The 19066-nt window shown below is 33.1% G+C and overlaps 2 protein-coding genes across 2 annotated transcripts; one reads left to right on the top strand and one right to left on the bottom strand.

Annotated features, from left to right (window-relative positions):
- The first annotated feature begins 3890 nt into the window (after positions 1–3890).
- Positions 3891–5898, top strand: LOC133829785 (serine/threonine-protein kinase-like protein At3g51990). Its single transcript, XM_062259580.1, has one exon. It carries the CDS (start codon positions 4078–4080, stop codon positions 5599–5601), a length of 1524 nt encoding a protein of 507 aa, XP_062115564.1. The 5' UTR covers positions 3891–4077; the 3' UTR covers positions 5602–5898.
- Positions 5899–7962: 2064 nt separating this feature from the next.
- LOC133829784 (protein transport protein SEC31 homolog B) lies at positions 7963–16883 on the bottom strand. The gene is made up of 22 exons (XM_062259579.1): positions 16369–16883; positions 15423–15477; positions 15184–15306; positions 14334–14430; positions 14207–14243; positions 14002–14107; positions 13859–13916; positions 13634–13731; positions 13380–13499; positions 13050–13095; positions 12811–12929; positions 12612–12739; positions 11905–12466; positions 11638–11730; positions 11258–11440; positions 10964–11174; positions 10369–10430; positions 10077–10205; positions 9417–9560; positions 8999–9332; positions 8621–8859; positions 7963–8532 (listed from the first exon to the last, which is right to left on the bottom strand). The coding sequence occupies exons 1-22, from the start codon at positions 16686–16688 to the stop codon at positions 8443–8445; spliced, it is 3354 nt and encodes a 1117-aa protein (XP_062115563.1). The 5' UTR covers positions 16689–16883; the 3' UTR covers positions 7963–8442.
- Between the last annotated feature and the right edge of the window lie 2183 nt (positions 16884–19066).

Raw genomic sequence — 19066 nt, 5'->3', positions numbered from 1 at the left:
TACAAATATATAAAAATTTAGACATGCATGGCTGTTTTTTTTTTATATTAATTTTTTTTTACTGTATATAATAATCTTATTAATTGGTGACCATCCAATTCCAAGTGAATTAATGCTAAAAGAAATCTAGCTTTTTGCTCAAAATATTTATTTTCCAGAGTTTCCGTAATAAGAAGAGAAAAAGGTGTGATCTGTATATTAATTTGATATTAACAAATTAAAAGTTAGATATGTTTGGATTAATTATTGGATAATTTATAAAGGTGACTTAATTAGGCAAGGTGTCAAATTAATGTGTCACTCAACTGATCTGGAATAACTATGTTATTATAACATCAATGATGCTTTGTATCTAAATCTTACTACTATTTTATTTTATTTATTTATGTGGACCTCATATTATTATTATTATTATATTACTCATTATTATAATATCTATGTCACAATGACACAATAATATAACCTCACGTGCCTCTCTCTCTTATTGAATTTTGATAGTTAAAATGAAGCTATCAAAGGTGGTAAAGAAGCACTATTTTTCAATCAATATAAAAGTGTGGTAAGTCTATTGTGCCCACCATAACCACTTTGGTTCCAATTTGGTTTGCAATTATTAATAATGTAAGAGATTATTTGTGTGTGGTGAGATTTTCTTTGCTTGTCTTTTTCTTTTTCTTTTATCTCAACTAATAGTAATATCTTTGCATTGTTGTGATGGTATATTGCAAGTGAAAAGAGAGAACAATGCAAGTCATGTATGAAAAGAAAAAGAAAAAAAAACAAGTTATGTAAGAATAAAGGCATGAGAACATATATGAACAAACAAAGATTAAATATATTTGGACATGAAGAAGATTCAATAATTTGATCATTGTAAATGAGACTAATAATAATATGAAATTCACCTCATATTTTCATCTTTATGTTTATATTACATTATAAATGGGAGCTTGTATAGTAGGAATAATCTTTCAGATTCAGGTTCAAGTTCGGTTCGGATTTCTACTGATGGAATTTTTTTAATTTTTGATGTACTGATAAGTTGTAATATCTTTTTTTTATATGATGGTATATATTATAGTTATAGATCATTACTTCCCACAATTTTTTAGAAAATTTTGAATAATTTGTGCCGAAATTAAAATTCATCACTTGCGCATAAAAAAACAAAACAAATACGCATACAATAAGCTATTTAATCCCTAATTTCACTACCCTAAATTTTATAAAAAAATTTGAAATTTTGTAGGAGATGCCCTATAACTACAATGCACAACGTCATATAAAAAAATTAGGGTTATCTATTTGCAGAATAAAAAAAATAAAAATATCCCTACCTAATGTAATAGCCCTATTATATATAACCAATTGATAAGGATAATGATCAAGTTTGTAGACTTGGACTTAATAGTGTATTGGTTATGATCATATATATATAGCACTATACCAATATATTATTTGGGATTAATTGCTTTATACACTTCCATTATCAAATAGTTAACCAAAATGGCCAGAACATTGGTGAGAGAATTTATTGGTTAGAAAGAATTGATTGCAAGAAAAGTAAAGTAAAGTAAAGAAAAGAAAGAAAAGTGATTCTTCCTTTTTCTCACATAACCAGCAAGTTTTCCTTATAATAACTTTGAGTTGAATAATCGACATATTTTTATATTCATGTATACATACTTTACCGTTGCCCACCAAGTGAGAAGTATGATTAAATTTATTTGGTTAAATTCATAAATATATAATTGCAATTTTTTTAAAAACTAATATTATATCACTTTCCATTTGTTATTTTCAATCTCTTACTTTACCTTTGCGACTTTACTACCTTCCTTGCCTTTACTTTTTGTTTCTATGACATTTTCTTTCCTTTAGGTTTTTGTTTCTAATCCTTATTATCCATACATAAAAAAACATTACAAAATTCATTTATGACGACTATGTTATGTAGTCTTATAAGACCTAATAAATCATTTGTAACAAAAATAAATAATCACACATGATTTATAATATATAGTTCATGTTTAGAACGAGAAAAGAATTATGTTCATACATTGATAAAGTTTTCATGTATCTCAATGCTATTAATATTTTACACTTAATTGTGTTCATATTTTAATTGAGTGTTAGTGTTAGTGTTAGTGGTGGACTCTCCTCATGAAAATGTGGACTATGTCTCTCTTCCATTCCATGGGTATAGTATTATTATATTCTTAAAAATGGTATTGGATTGAAGGTGTGAAAACACTACTGATCTTATCATAGTACAAGTAGATCGACTTTCATAATATTCATTAAGAAAAAAGTTAAATTATATCTCTCTTCTACCTCTCATATCAATCATATCAATGACGGAGCCAAGAATTTTTCTCAGCGTGGGCTAGATGTAAAGTTAGTAAGAAATTTTTAGGATAAAACTTGATCAGTTTTAGGTGATTATTTTTTATTTTTTTATTTAGAGTAAATAAATATTTTATCTAATAACATAAGAGTAATAGCTAGATGGTAGACTGGTTTTATCTTGCATAAATATCATAAATAGACATTTTCAAAAATCATAATAGAGTAGAAAAAATAGATTAGACCAATTAAACGACCATTTAAGCTTATCAGTTATTAGTATTATATCTGCAATATGTACAACATGTATAACTTTATATTATTTTATATTATAATAATATAAGTTTCTCGTCAATCAAAATATCCAAGCTTGAAAATCATTTATTGAATTTGTTGTTGAGAGTTTAGGAATTTAAACAATAACTCAATTAGAGAAGCCTTCAAAATACAATAATTATGCAAAGAAATGAATAAACAAACCCGAAAAAATAATCATAGTGATGAAATCATTTTCTTCAAAATTCAGTATAATTTTAGGCCATCTCCAACCCCTAACATCATATATTGTGTTGCACCAACACCAAAACTAAGGAATCCTAGTATCGTATTTCTTTTTCCATTCCAACCATAATACCAAAAATTACACTAATTAATAAGCATATTCTTTATTATTTTATCTTATATATAAAATAATATACATATATATTTATTATTAAATACTAATATAAAAAGCAAAATATTTTTTTTTGCCGTTGCTACAGTACCCTTTAACAACATAATAGTGGGATAAATGGAGTTGCGTTGTATTTGATGTTGTGTCTTTTTAACACTATATTTACTGTTTTGCAGTTCGGTTAGAGTTGTTCGCTTACAATCAGCTAAGAGTGACACCGTGACAATCTGGTAATAATATATTTTTAAAGATGATACAAGAATTATGAAAACACCACCAATCTTGCCTTAATGCTAGTGGATTTCATCTTTAGTATTAATAGATTCTTAAAAATAATGCTAACACTCTATATGACACCTAATGTTCTTTATATAACAAAAATAAGATTATTGTTTATCTAACATATTTTTACTAATGAAATTACTTATATTTTCTTTGTAGAGAGACAAATATCATTACTAAAATGCAACAAAAAAAGCTAGTAGTAGTAGTAGATAGAGATCATCAATTTAATTGCTTTCACATCTTTGTATTATTAGGTTACATATGTATAGATATATAGGTAACGTACAATTGCCAAATGGCATGCAAAATACGTGCAAAACTACTAATACAATGAATACATAAATAAAAATGGCAAATCTTTATGTCACGTTAATAAAAAATTATCATAAATTTTACCATAATTATATAATATTTATTTATATATATATTTTTTCCATTGGGATTCTTACATGGTTATGGTGGACCCCAAAAGACAAGACCATACAACATAGTTCAACTCTTTTCTCTCTCCAACTCTCTAGAGAAATAGAGAGAGAGAGCATTAAAAATTGGACCATTCCCAATCCCAAAAGAAATATATATGTTAAAAAAAACAAACACATTGCATTAACTCAAACTTCACCAACTCCAATCCTCTGTCTCTTCTCTTCTTGGATTTGGAACAATATGTATCCGTGATTTAGTTTTGCATAAAATATATCAAAATCTCTTCTTTTTCCTTCTTCACTTAAAACCCAGAAAAATCTAGACATAAAGGTACGATCTTTGATTTAATGGGATACCTTTCTTGTAGAGCTGAATCTGCTGTTTCCACCGTCAATTCCACAAACCCATCTGCGAAAACAACCGCCGGTGTCGTCTCCGGCCTAGACAAGCCCATTAAGATCCAACACTTCGAGTATAGTGATCTTGAGGCTGCCACAAATGGGTTCTCCGAGCAGAAGCTGTTGGGTAAAGGAAGCCATGGCTATGTCTACAAAGCAGTACTCCGTGGAAGACTCGTCGCTGTTAAGAGGCCTTCTCGGCCTCAGAGCTTCATCGGGCCACGACCCAATTCGACGCCGGAGATCACCAACGAGGTAGATAACGAGATCGAGATCTTGTCGAAGATTCAAAATCCTAGACTTGTCAATCTGGTAGGCTTTACTACTAATGACTCGAGGAATAGACTTTTGGTTGTTGAGTTTATGAGTAATGGTACTCTTTATGATGTTCTTCATACTAGTCCTCGACCCCCTAACTGGGGTCGTAGAATTCGTTTGGCTTTGCAGACTGCTAAAGCCATTGATACCCTTCATTCTTCATCCCCACCAGTAATTCATCGAGATATTAAGTCTGCAAATGTTTTAATTGACCGTAATTTTAATGCCCGGTTGGGTGATTTTGGCTTGGCATTGCGTTGCCATGTTGATGATTATAGACTCAGGTCAACCCCTCCTGCTGGGACTATGGGGTACCTTGACCCTGGTTATGTCACCCCAGATAATTTGAGTACTAAACTTGATGTTTTTAGTTTTGGGATTTTGTTGTTAGAGATTATAAGTGGGAGAAAAGCCATTGATGTTGGTTATTCACCACCTTCTATTGTGGATTGGGCTATTCCTCTTATCAAAAAAGGGAAGCTTTTTAATGTTTATGATCCTAGAATTTCACCTCCCAGAGACCCCATTGTGAGGAAGCAATTGGCTGTGATTGCAGCCAAGTGTGTGAGGTCTTGTAGGGAGAGAAGACCAGCTATGAAAGATGTGGTTGTTTGGCTTTCTGGGTTGAGCAAACTAGTTCCATTGCATTCATGGAATAATCTTAACAATCCATGTATGATGATCGAGAATGTGGGTCGCCCGGTCGAAGTAAGTAATCCTCATTTGAATTGGTTTGAAAATCATGGAGAAGGTAATTTGGATGGCATGGATGCTAAGTATGCCAGGCAAGTTATGAGGAATTCTCGGAGAGTCTACTCTGACTTGGGATTCACTAGCAACTTGATGGAGCTCATGGCTGGTACCGATGAGGAGACTGAGTACAGGGGTGAGGCTGTTGTGCCTAAATTGAGATCCAGGGATCGGATTTCGAGTACTAAATTCGGTAGCGAAAGATATGGCATCAGAGGAAAAAATCTATCCCAAACTTGTACTGACAAAAATGATGTCTTTCCTTTGAGGCGAAACCGTTCAATAGGGGGAGGTGCAGAAATTTGTTCAAGAAGAGATGATATAGTTCCTCGGACAAGTTTTCGATCTCAGGGCGCAGCCATTGAAGAAAAGATAGAGCAAACTCAGCGAAATTCGGTTCAGTAAGATTCTCTTGCTTGCAAAGTTTTTTACATTAATGTATATTTGTTTGTAGCTCATTGCTTGTTTGGTTTGATTTAATGAACATAGGATTAACAAATCTCTATGTTCTTTTAACTGTTGTAATTTCTTGTAGTTTTCTCGTATTTGGAGTTCAATGGCACATCTCTCATGTGTCATGATCATTCATAGGCTTGTGGTCCTTGTACTGTTATTCTCTTTTGCTGTTTGACACTGATGTATGCCAAAAAAAAAAAGTTATGTTTCTCACATTCAATACAAACTGAGCTGATTCAAAATTCACTATAGTAATAAGAAGTTTCATTCTTTTAAATTTTGGATTTGTATTCTCTTTTCATTTTCTTACCATTTCTTTTTAACTTGTGGAATGGGGCAAAAATGTAGACTTTTTCAATATCAAGAAAGAAATGTCTGGTCTTTGTTCCTCGAAATTCTATAATCTTCTTCATAATTAGCCAAGTCAAAAGTTTAACTTTTTACAAATAGAGTGATGATAGGTTTAAGACAAGATTTTAGAACGTACTACTTAGATATTATGTCATGTGTTTTTTTACATTATGTCCAAAACTATGACCCACAACACTCGAGAAGTTATCTTAGATATTTTAGTGTTTTTTTTTTTTCTGTCAATGTTCCAAATTTCTAAACCACTAAGTCTTACCCCACAATAATGGGTAGTGAATGTTTTTCATAATATATATATATATATAAAATGTTTGGATAATTCTTTTATAGGACTTCACTTTAAGTTCTACCGGTGAGGTTCTCAGTATTTCTCGACCCGTGAACAGTTTTCGATGCGATTTTTTTTTATAACCGTGTATATTGTAGCTATTTAGAATATACAGTAAATTTTCAGAAAATTCCGAATAATTTATAGTACCGAAAACTAGATACAAACATGTTTTCCACGCGCATAAAAAAAAAATTAGTCACGTGTGCAACAACATATTTGAACTTAGTTTTCGGAACTGTAAACTATTCGGAATTTTCTGAAAATTTGCAGATGCTTTATATAACTAAAATATACACGGTTATAAAAAAAAAATCACGCTGAAAACTGTTCACGGGTCAAGAATACCGAGAGCCTACCGTGTAATGTTACAGTTACTTCTCAATTATTCCATAGTATCAATGAACATGAAGTTGACTTTAAGATTAGAGGCAGAACATCTTGGCGCATTTCACGGGTAGAGTTGTAATGCTCAAGAAAACAACAGCACAAGAACCGAGTTTAACTTCATTCAATTAGACTTAGTGAAGTAGCCAAATATTCTCTTTTATCAGGACAAAGTTTCTCTCTTTATATTCTCTTGTGAGTTGTGACTGAATAAAACATATTATTTCAGACCACTAAGAACAAGAGCTGGCTCTCTCCAAATACTGTTTTTCCTACTCAAAAAACTAGAAGACTTGAACAAATAAATACAAGAGTAATAATGAAAAAGGAGAAGAGGGGTATGAGAAATATAGTGTCTTTTAGTTCTTGGCTGGAATATATATATATATATATATATATTTATATGTTATGACTTTACAGCTCATTTGGGTTTTTGCTCACTGTAAGTTTGCATGTGGGTGAGTCTCATTTTTCGAAACAATTTGGAATTTTGTCATGTTTTGTGATGTTTTTTTCATGAAAGACAACACTCATTTTACCTCAAAGTCCATGCTGTGGAAGGTTTTTTAGGAGTCTTAAATGATGGGACCCTCCCAACTCTTTATTGTGTTTTCTTTTATGAAAAAAACAATTAACATTATTGAGGAAAGTGTCATTTCTGAAGTTAAGTTTTGGTAAAGGCTAAAAAAGACTCTTTAATTTACCCAAGAACTGGAGTGATTGTCTGTTAAGGGGTTTTTCTTCTTCATATCTTATGGAATAGACTCTTTTCTAGACCTCTTTTCAGTTATGGTCATCACTGAAATTCCCCTTTCTCAGGTTTATGATTCAACTTTTGAAGTAATCTAATAAATAATTATAGACATGTCGTTTTCACCACGTATAGGTTGAAAGTTATGTTAGGTCTCTCTAAAAAAAAAGATTAGGAACCAAAGAATGATATCCTCATACCACAATATTTTATTTATAATCAATGAGTTGGATTTCATTTCACCCATAAATTATTTTTAAAAATAAATTTAATTATCATAATTTTTACAAAATGTAAATTTAGATACACAACTTTTTAACCCAAATACATATATATGAAGAAAAAACTGAAAATTTAACCATAAGTCATAATTAAAAGCAAAATAGACCAAAAATTCTTTTGTCAAATCGAAATCTCTAAAAAAGCCTTCACTTTTTACTTCCTCGTTGAATTATTGTTTGAGACTACTCACTCATAAGAAGAATAAGAATAATTGTATTAACAAAATTCAAGTCTGGTTATTCAAATATTGAGTATTCATATAAATCAAAAAGCACAATGATTCTACAAAATCTAAATAAGCCAATAAATGACAACCATGGTGGGAGGAGCTCAGTGAACATTACATGAGCTGCAAAATCAAAATTAAACCCAGAAAAGAAGGAAAGAAAAATTAACATTAAAATTGAAAAAGCTATCTTCTTAAAACTACAAATTTAAAATTGGGAGTGTCTATTAATGCCCTCACTAACTGCTTTTTAAACTCAGTAATTGCCTTCAAGGTAGTGTTGATTAAAAACCAAACCAAGACACAAGGAAACGCACGAGAGAAGGGATCAAAAATCCTGTAAAATGATGTGAAGACGACGCCATCTTGTGTGTACAAAAGCAGAACCCTAACCACTTTATGAGTGTTCCCAAACCCAGCCAGCAATAAAATATGGTTTCGTTGACCTTATCTCACATTTTGCCTGGTCTTGATCATGCGCTTGAGAGGCGCAAGCCAGAAATTGCACTCATCCCATTCGCTTGCGGTAAGAAGTACCTGAATTTAGAAGGAAACGAAAAATAACTAAAACAGAAACTTGTCAAGATCATGGTTGCCATTTGTCCCAAAATTTTATATCCTGTACCTGGATTTGGAGGGCAGTGCTGAAATCGCCACCGTCCAGAGCCTGGCAGAGCTTAACAAGCTGTTCAGCAGCATTTGTAGATATGTCCGCACTGTTGAGTTTGGCAAATAAGGCGCCTATCTTCCTTGAATTATCTTCTATTTCACGCTTCTTGCCAGGATTTGCTCTTGGACCTCCCAATATTTCTGAGGTCTCGTTGAAAAGTCTTGTCAAGGTTGCGACGGCAGGTTTTAGGTGAGCTGGATCGAACGAACAGCAAACAAGCAAAAGCTCGTGAGAAACAGGATGTACGGGTGTATCAAAATGAACCGTGGATATGAAGATCCAGATAATTGAAAAACAAAAGAATATTTCAACAAATAGGGAAGATATAAATACCAGGTACGTTCGAAGTGACAGCTGTCTGTACTGTAGGTGGTGGAGCTGGAGGAGCAGCAGCAGCTTGCATCGACGCTGTATTAGTAGGGCTAGGTGGTTGCACACCGAATGACATATTTGGCTTTGGTTGAGCTGGAATGGGAGCAATAGGGGGTGAAGGCTGATAAGTGGGGTTAGGAGGCGCAACAGGCTGATAAGTGGGGTTAGGAGGCGGCATAGGCTGATAAGTGGGGTTAGGAGGCAGGATAGGCTGGTATCCAGTGTTATGAGGTGGGACAGACTGATATGCATTGTTGGGATTAGGGGCAGGCTGATAAGAAGTATTAGTAGTCCCCTGTAAAAAAACAAAAGTAGATATTAAGTGCATCATCATCGCATTTATTGGAGAAATAGAATAAATAAAAGGAAGGATACATACAGGATACAGCTGAGAACCCAATGTAGATTGCTGATGCTGCTGATGTTGCTGATATTGCTCCACGTTTTTCAGCAAAGTAGGATTTGTAGGAACAAAGGTCCTCATGCCAGACTGAATAGGGACTGGAGGTGCAGGAAAGTTGTCCTAAACGCAAAAGCAAGCAATCGTGTTGTAAATGTCATGATATGATATTATGAAATATACAAGCAAAGATAAAGGAGACCTAAATGTGGAAATTGGGAAGAAATTAAAAAGGTTTGGTGACTAAAGATTCACATAAGCAGAAATTTTTCAGTTAAAGATCTGATATGTGTTATAGAGAATCAACATTAAGTAAAATTTAATATACCTAAGCTATGGTGAAAAAGGTAGGTTCTAAATTCACAAAGGAAATAGATACTAATGAAAAATAGAATTGCCAATCAGATGGCGAATGGCAATGTAATAGTGAAAAGGGTAGTCCAAATTTTGAGGAAAAGGGAAATATATACTACAGAAATTTGTTTAGCATGGCCAATAAATTGGGGAATGGCAAAGTTATACTAAACACTAAAACCTAAACCAAAAAATATATATATAAAATAAATAGCCTCTATGAGTAAGGAAATCAGCTAAGATTAAATACCTTGTTAAAATCAATAAAACTATTAAAACGCATACCTTAGGAACTTGAGGTATCTGTTGATTCGGAACAAACATTTGAGTATTCTGAGGAGGAGGAGGAGCAACATATCCATACGAAGCCAAATTTTGTCCATTGTGCTCAGCATAGGAATTGACAGGATTAGGCTGAAACAGCAATAACAAAGTTTATAGAATAAACAAGAAATATATACACATGTACATGTATATGTTAATTTCAATTAATAGCTACGGTTCCAGAAATATGTTTGAAGACAATAAAATACCAGGGAAAAAAAATACGGATAGGAGCTTTAGTAAGGAGAAAAACCTGATAATGTGAAGTTGAAACCTCAACAGGTTGCACTGGAGGACTTGGCTCTACATGTTTTTCTGATTCAATTAGAGGATAAATGAGTGAGACTAATGCTTTGCCCATGGTAAAGAATTTTACCTTAAACTTGCACAAGTAGCAGCTATAATGAAGTAAATTTTCATCATAGCAAATTTATTAATACTACAGACCCCAAGTTATTCCAATTGCTGCTTGGTAGAAATTATCCAATACAAACACAGCAATCTCCTTACACGCTTTTTTTATCTTTACCACTAGCGACAGGCAAAAACCATAACAGTCAACAGACATCAATATTCTTCACACTTACCAGTGAATGATCACCCATAGTGAACCAGTTTAAATTTTTCATTCATTACAGTTGTATGACAGTAGTACTAGTAGAAATAAATAAAATGAAAAACAATACTACTAGCATATTTACAGAGTGGGAAAAAATTTAAACCTACAATATAAGGCAATTTTGTTTCAAAAAAAACCTACAATACAAGTTGAAGCAACTACTGAAGGAAAATAGTAGAAAAAAAGTAATTTTGGAAGTTAAAAAAAATGCAAATGTCGATCATCATACCAGATTCACAAAGAGCAATACGTTCTCTTAAGATCTCAAGTTCTGGTGTCACTTCATCAGAACCAAAGAGTCTTAGGTATTCCATTGCTGTTTTTAGAAGCCCTTGACTTGCCAAAATTTCAGCATACTTCTCTACAAGCTTGCATAATGATGCACTGAATCGCTTTTGCCCTGACGCTAAGGCAAGGACAATAGTCTTCTCCATTAAGTCCTAAACAGATGCACAGTTTCAGGTCAGGCGAATAGCGAAAAATTAACATGTTCCTATGCAATAGCAAAGCGCCAAAAACTAACCTGAAGACGGTCTACATAAGATTTCTCATGCTCAGTTGACAAACTCTTTGACCAAATTTCAACAGTCTTGTCAATATTTCCAGCACATATGTAACAAATAGTTGCTGCCAGTGTATTACCAGCAGCATTCAGTTTGGAAGCTAGTGCGTCACAAAGCATAGTCCATTGCTCTCTTGATGCAAACTGTTGATTCATCATGAAAACAATTATGCAAGTTAGTAAATATAGTAACTTCAGTTTGTTGTTTATGAGCTAAATCTCATCATAACAACCATTAAAAGTGTGATCCAAGATTGAAAAATTACACGTAATGCATTCAGCTAGAAATATCGGTTACTGATTAAGATTAAGTATATTTAACATTGGAGTTAGAAACTTACACTACAAAGAAGAGCAAGAGTTTCTTTCCAAAATTTGAGGGGTCTGGTATTTACGAGACTCAAAAGGTCATTGTTCACCATTGCAGAAACAACCTGACAGTTAAGCGTAAATCAGATGATCGGAAGATAAGAAAACAATGCAAAAATAATCTACAAGCAAAACATAAATCAGCTGAATTTCAGATTTTTTATTTACAACTCTCATATCATTTAAAGAAAAACACCACTGCTTCTGAGAACATAACATGATAATAAAATATCATCTACCTTCAGGTAAGGTGAGCAGCTCATCTTCAGGTATTGATCTCGTGTGCTCTCCCACAATGAATCACCACCAGCATGCGCTATAACCAAAGCATCAGCCATTTTGTTAGCTGCAACGCACTTTGCAACAGCCCCCTTATAATCTCCAACAACTAATGCATGTTGAACAGATTCATCAAATGAAGGATCATCGACACTCTCTTCCACTACATCTGACTCTTCCTCCACTTGATCAGTACTAGGAACAGTATCATCAACAATAAATTTATCACCAGAGGTAGCCAATGGTGTTTCAGCTTTAGGACTAGGAAGATTGTTGAAAAAATCTTCTCCATTGTCAGTAGGGAAAATGGTGGCATCTTTCCCACCCTCAAATCCAACTGTATCTTCTGTGGTATCATTGAGTCCAATAGCATTTACTTCATTAGATAGCTCATCTTGGACATCAGGTTTTGCTACTTCAGGGACACTGAAGCCAAGGTGAGTAAGAAGCTTTGTCCTTGCAGTCCCATCATCTTCAAACATAACTTTTAACAAACCCCATGTTTCACGTTCATTTTCAGATCTATTAGGACAACAACAAAGAGCAAGAGAAAGAAAAGAGCATTAAATGTTTATTGAAGAAGATAGCAAGTAGGGTGCAGATCGATATAGAATTAAGTCTGGTCAATAAAATTATCATAAAGTTATTTTAAGGTTAGATGTCATACTCAGATTCTTCTGATTTCTTCTCGCACAAAGTCCTCAATAAGGACTTTTCTCCATTTTGTATTGCAGCTTCAAAATCAGAGGAGCGACTCACCAAACTGTGTTCAGTAACCACAGTGTCTACAAAAACCTGGATACATTGAAGACAATTAAAAAAAATCCATTTTAATTGAAGGCACGTACTGCACCAGTAAAGCATACCTCTGAAACAGATGGAGCACCTACAGCTGACGACTTAGTTTTAAACGAAACAAGCTTGCCACCGAAGCCAAAGGATACACCAGCTGGGCGTTTATACCATTTTGGAGCTTTCAGATAAGCTGCACACAATAAGGTCCACCAAACATTATATTACAACATTATATTATTATAAGGTACAAATAGGTATACCAAAATCTCCAGGATTATCGAACTATTACAACTAATAACTCTAACATTACCTGCTGCACCAAAAGCAGCATCACCAGCACCATATCGGCTGCAACCCTGTATGGACAAATCAATAGTAAATGAAAAAGAAAACTAATACAATGACAAGACCAGGTGTCCACCTTAAAGAAAATGAGCATAATGTAGTAAAGATAACAGATATGAGCAAAATAAATAAATCAAAGAAAACCATCACAGCATTAAATCAAATAAAAATATTATTGTTCTCCATTTTAAAATTACATGCAATTAGTTCCAAGCACTTCCAACATAATTCTAAAAAAAACATAATATATTAGGCAGAACATTTGTAGTTAGCAATTACGTGGCACATGAAATACCTCAACATTGTAAATTCCAATCTTTCCATCAAATGAAGATGCTGATATAACCCCTGGTATTTTTGGATACCAATGCACGTCAAAATTCCAGTTGGTGCTTGCTGGCAACTCACAGACAATCTAAACAAAAATTAAATAATGCAGTGTTATCTAATACCATATTGTAAATGAAAGCATATAAACCAGGGGTGATAGGTCAACTTAAAGGAGAGAAGACCAAAATTATAGAGCTAATAGGAGGAAAAATGTAACACCTCAGCAGTAACTGTGTCCCAGCAAATAGTTCGGTTATCCTTTGCACAAGTAAGCAAATATGAGCTGTCATTAGGACACCACGACATTGCAATTACACCTAGTGTTTCAACATGAGCATTAGCAAAAATTCAAGGATTATGAATTGAGTTTAGGAAAGAAAGATATGCAGGAAATAGATATATACCCAAAAATAAATGAAAAGATGAAAATGATCATCTTGTTACCTTTGGTATGCCCAACAAACTCTTTAACTGGTGACATTATATTCCGCATATCCCAAAGCTGTTTGCAAAGTAAGCTAATATAATTAGTAACTGGGATAAAATATATATATATATTATCTTAAAATAAATTACAAAGTCAATACCCTTAAAGCTGGTGAACCATCCTCATCTGATGCAACAACAAGCTGAGTGGCAACATCAGGATTCCATTGCAAAACAGAGGAGCGTCGTCTAACTGAATCAGAGAAGCTGCCAGTTGACAGAGTTTTTCAGATTACAGAAAACATTCTATGACATAAAAAGACAAAATAATATATAAACAAATCCACAAAATAGAAGAAGGGTTACCTAATCACAGGTTTTTGCTTCTTTAGGTCCCAAACGACTGAAAAAAAAAGAAGAAGACATGAGATTCCCAAATTTGAACAAAAAAGCATTAGATTGCAACTAGTTGAAGTATGGAACAATTCCCCACCTGTTGTTCCATTATATGAAGTAGACGCTAATATGTGTTGGACCTTGCTATTCCAAGATAAGAATGAAATCTCACCCTGAGCAGCAGAACCACTACCCTGTTTGATAGTAAAACACAGTTAGATGTCTTGATAAATTTAGCAGCATTTAAGAAGCTCCTCAGCAGCTCAAAATTTAAGAGCAATTGCTTTAAACTTGGGAGCTATGGTTGATACAATGGTGTTCCACATTTGGTTCTAGTGTGGGTGTTCAACTGTCTAAAAGGTTTCTTAACCAATCTAAAAGTCGAGTACACCTCAAAGTGGATCAGGTTGAATCAAGAATCCAACTAAGCCACAAAGAATATATAGGTATTTACTATTTATAGATTTCACTAATTAATGTTCAGAAAAATCAAAGATGCAGCGAGAGAACAATATTTTACATTATTAACTACTTTACCACATGACATAACAAGAACACAATTTTGTAGTGATCTTTCTGTAATTAATAATATATGATTCTTATCAAAATGAAGGTCACAAGACAGATATGCCTCAAAATGAATAAGTGAATAACATGTCATCTTTTTTTTCATTCTTTTACATTCTATTTAAGACTTTCACACGCTTTGAGATGGAAATTATCATGACTCTTAGTTAAACCGCTGTAGTAAAAATGACATGTAAGCCAAAGAAAAAACATAACAAGAACACAATTATACGGTAATAAAGATCTGCTAGCTAAGGAAAACTATAGTATCATCTGAGTAATGCATTTCAAAAAAAAATTGTCCTTATTGGCGTGCAAATTTGAAGCAAATTAGATCTAAAAGTAAAATGAATATTCAGTACAGTGTCATAACTACTAACCTTAAGAGGTGGAAATTGAGTAGGTTCTGCAGGGTTAACCAAATCCCAGATGCAAATCTCGCCATCATCAGCACCAGACGCAAGTAAGTTCGGTGCAATTACATTAAATTCAAGACCACGAACCTGATGATCATAAGACAATCAGAAATGTGACTGCTATATCCTACCTTCAAGCTCTTAAGTTTCGAAAATACTGTCATAAACATAAGACATGCGTATTGTTAGAAAGAAAAACTTACAGGCCCCTTATGCCTTGAGAGATGTCCAACAAGAGCACTTTCACTTGGCTCGGAACTAAAAGGTGTAAGAACAACATAAGAAATCCAAAAGGCAAATAAGTTCATTGTTACATTATTAAGAATACAAAATTACACCCAAGTAACCAAACAGGAGAGATACAAACCACATTACATTCTAAAGATGAAAAGATTAACATAAACAAAAAGTATTGGAAATAGCCAAACATGAAAATTATGGAAACGCTATTTAGGCAAGATAATCACCTGCATGATAATCATCCTGAGTTAGAAAGAACTTAAAATGAGAACCCAATGCTCATAAATGAAAAGGACGAAGTGAATTTAAACAAACTAGGTATTTTGATCAGGTGCCAGAGTAATATAAGAGCAATGCTTGAATCAAAATAACCCATTTCAAACTTATTTTCATGACACACAAGCTAATAAGAATTTAATCACCTCACCACTACTTTCTTACTGTTAACCAGCCAGAGTAAACAAAGCATCACTCCCAAAAATAAATTATCAACCATTTATCCACACGTCCCTCAACTCAGCGAGATGCGAACCAACAGAAGAATAAGACTCAAATATAGCATCCACAAAACTAAGGACAATGATTATGTTACATAAATATTCAAGACAATAAACTCGCGTAAATTCCCACGCATTCATTTCCTTCCCATCACGTTACACAATAATCATTAAATCACCAATTCTTCTCCATAGCTATGAGTTCCAAATACAAAATGTACCCACAAATGTCAAACTATGCACAATTTCCATCACATTCAATCAACAAAGATCCATTCAATTCCAAATCCTCGCTTACCTCCCAACATTTTCTCGATACACAAACAAAACCCCCAAAATCTCAATCACCCACGACAATTCCACAATTCAGTTCAATAGAATTGGAATCAATCCAAAAATTCAAGCCAATTACCTGATCAACGACAGTGGGTTCCAGATATCGATGCTCCCATCCACAAGTCCACCAGCAATTAGCCCAAGCCCGAACTTCTTACTCCCAGCGTCAGTAGGCTTCGACCACGAGAGCCGATTGAATCGCTCGGAACTCGGTGACTCACCAACAACAGGAATATCACGATCATCGGTCTGGAAATCGAGCTTGAAGATCTCGAGATTGGCGGTTGAGCTAAACGATAGATCCACAGCCCCGGCCATAGTCCCGGCCGCCATGTAAGGCGCATCCGGCGCCAGCGCCACTGACGCCGATCTATTCACTCCTTTTATACACGCCATTGCCGATACAATTTGCCCCCCCAAACCACTATATATGTACGTATATCTATATGTATATGTATATGTGAGATGAAATTGATAGAAGAAGAAGAAGAAGAAGGTCCGAATTGGGATCTGAGAGAATTAGGGATTTGAGTGAAATGGAAGATTTTGGGGGTAAGATCTGATCTGTCTCTAAATGAAAATTATAAACATTCTCTCTTTCTTCTTCTGAAATTTTGTTTTTTTTTCTAATAAGGTTTCAGAAACTTTGTGCTGCTAAGGGTTGTACGTTTATCATAGCTGAGGGTATTATTTTTTTATTAAGGTATTATGACAGAAGCACGGTTGTAGGAAAGGGTTGGAATACTGGGTGTAGATGATTATGGCTCTTCGTACTACATAGGCTGTCCAATTAGATCGTGACAACTGCTTTCTGATTGAGCATTTTTTATTACAATTATTAATTAATTCGGTATTTTTGTCCCAAAAAAAATACGTAAAATTTAATTTATTTTTATTTCTCTCACCTTAGTTTATTGCAAGAGATGAATTATATAGCTGCAAAATATTTAAAATAAAAATAAAATAGAGTTGTTGTTATAATACTTAACATTTTTAAAATTTTGCAATTTTATACTCAATTTTTTTTAGAAAAAAATACTCAAAAGTTGCTAAAAATGTAATATTTAAATATCCAAATTCTTTTTTATGAAAAATATCCAAAATTATTTTTAGATGTTTAGGTATTTAAATGTTACAGTATAAAACATAGTCACGCGTCGCGCAGTATTTTGTAAAAATTATAAAAAAAAAAAAAACTATTTTATGGTAAAGAGTAATTTTCACCATATTAATACACTCCTCATATGGCTACGTTGGGACGTATTGACCCTTTTTTTTTTATGACAATGTTCATTGTATACTGAACCTCATACAAATTTTTAAGAAATTCTGAATAATTTATAGTACTGAAAACAAAGTTCAAACAAGTTGTGTACGTGTGTGTTTTTTAAATACGATTTGTGTGGTATTTTTTATAAAAATTCTAAATTATGTATAAATAATTTTATGTTTTGTGTAAAAAAATATTATTTTTATTGATTACCCATTTAGATTATTTATTATCAAAATTAACATTTATTTTAGACGGAGGTTTTGGATAGAGGAATGGGATGGAGGTAAAAGAGTGTTCGTAGGATGGAAAGTTTAAAAAAGGGTTTTTACCGGCGAAAATACCCAATGTTTATACGTTGTTCCACTTTTACACTCAATCTTTATTTTTCGCGGTGAATATACCCAAACCTACTAAAAGTGTCTCTCTGTTACTACCCACTTGTTAACACCGTTAATGTTGATTATGTGGCATTGACGTGGCCTGACCGAAATAAGGTATCATTGCCACGTGTACAATATAATATAAAAAATAATTTAAAATTGCAAATAATTAAAAATTAAATAAATAACCAAAATTAAAAAATGATTTCATAAAAAACGAAAAAAATTAAATCAGTTGAAAATTATAATAAAATAATGTCTTCACTTTCTTGCTATTTTCTCATACTTTCTCTTGAATTTTCTAGCCTACCTAACATTTCAACATACAAAAATCTTATGTTCTCACACTTTTTCTCTCATTTTCTAGCTTACCAAACATATATTTTTTTTTAAAAAACTTGTACAAAGAGACAGTATAAACACAAATTCATACAAATCATTGATAAACAAATACCCAAATTCATACAAATGAGATCTAAAAAAAAAAATTCAAATTTTCTTTTCTTCTCCCAAACTTTCTCAACATCCAAACACCCATAATAATTTGGGCAAGAGAAAAAGAAGAAGAATGAGAAGAAAAAAAAGGCTGATAAAATTTGGGCCCGAGAGATGAAGAAGATGATGAAAAAAAAAAGAAAACGAAAAAAATGGGGGCCTGCGAAAATCTGGGTGCAAGAAAAGAAAAAGAAAGATAAGAAGAAAGAGGAAGAAGTAAAAGAAAAAGAAAAAAAATGGGGTTGGGGGGTGCGAAAATCTGGGCAAAGAAAGAAGAAATTATGGGCAAAGAAAGAGAAGAAGAAGAAAAAAAAAAAAAAAAGGTAGGGGTGGGGGCTCATAAAATCTGGGCAAAGAAAGAGAAAAAGAAAGAAGAGGAAGAAAAAAACAAAAGAATAAATTATGGGTAAAGAAAAAGAAGAAAAAAAAAAATTTTAAAAAGGTGGGTGGCTGAGAAAATCTGGGCAAAGAAGAAGAAGAAAAAGACAAAGATAGAAAAAAGAATAAAATTTGGGCAAATAAGAAGAAGAAGAAGAATAATAAAATGTGGGGATTTGGGAAGACATGGGGATAGTGGGTTATTTTTTAATTATATTTATTGATTTTTTGCAATTAATATTTTAAAG

The sequence above is a fragment of the Humulus lupulus genome, chromosome 4 (genome assembly GCF_963169125.1).
Source record: "Humulus lupulus chromosome 4, drHumLupu1.1, whole genome shotgun sequence".
Classification (NCBI taxonomy): Eukaryota; Viridiplantae; Streptophyta; class Magnoliopsida; order Rosales; family Cannabaceae; genus Humulus; species Humulus lupulus.
The sequence above is the reverse complement of the archived record's forward strand: the minus strand, read 5'-3'. Positions and strand labels throughout refer to the sequence as shown.

Bases quoted from the DNA above. Each gene is read 5' to 3' on its own strand.
- LOC133829785 (XM_062259580.1), top strand. From the start codon at position 4,078: ATGGGATACCTTTCTTGTAGAGCTGAATCTGCTGTTTCCACCGTCAAT.
- LOC133829784 (XM_062259579.1), bottom strand. From the start codon at position 16,688: ATGGCGTGTATAAAAGGAGTGAATAGATCGGCGTCAGTGGCGCTGGCG. The intron at 15,478-16,368 runs GTAATTGGCTTG...TACACCTTTTAG, and splicing joins AACCCACTGTCGTTGATCAG to TTCCGAGCCAAGTGAAAGTG. The intron at 13,096-13,379 runs GTATTTCATGTG...TTGTCCATACAG, and splicing joins TTGGAATTTACAATGTTGAG to GGTTGCAGCCGATATGGTGC.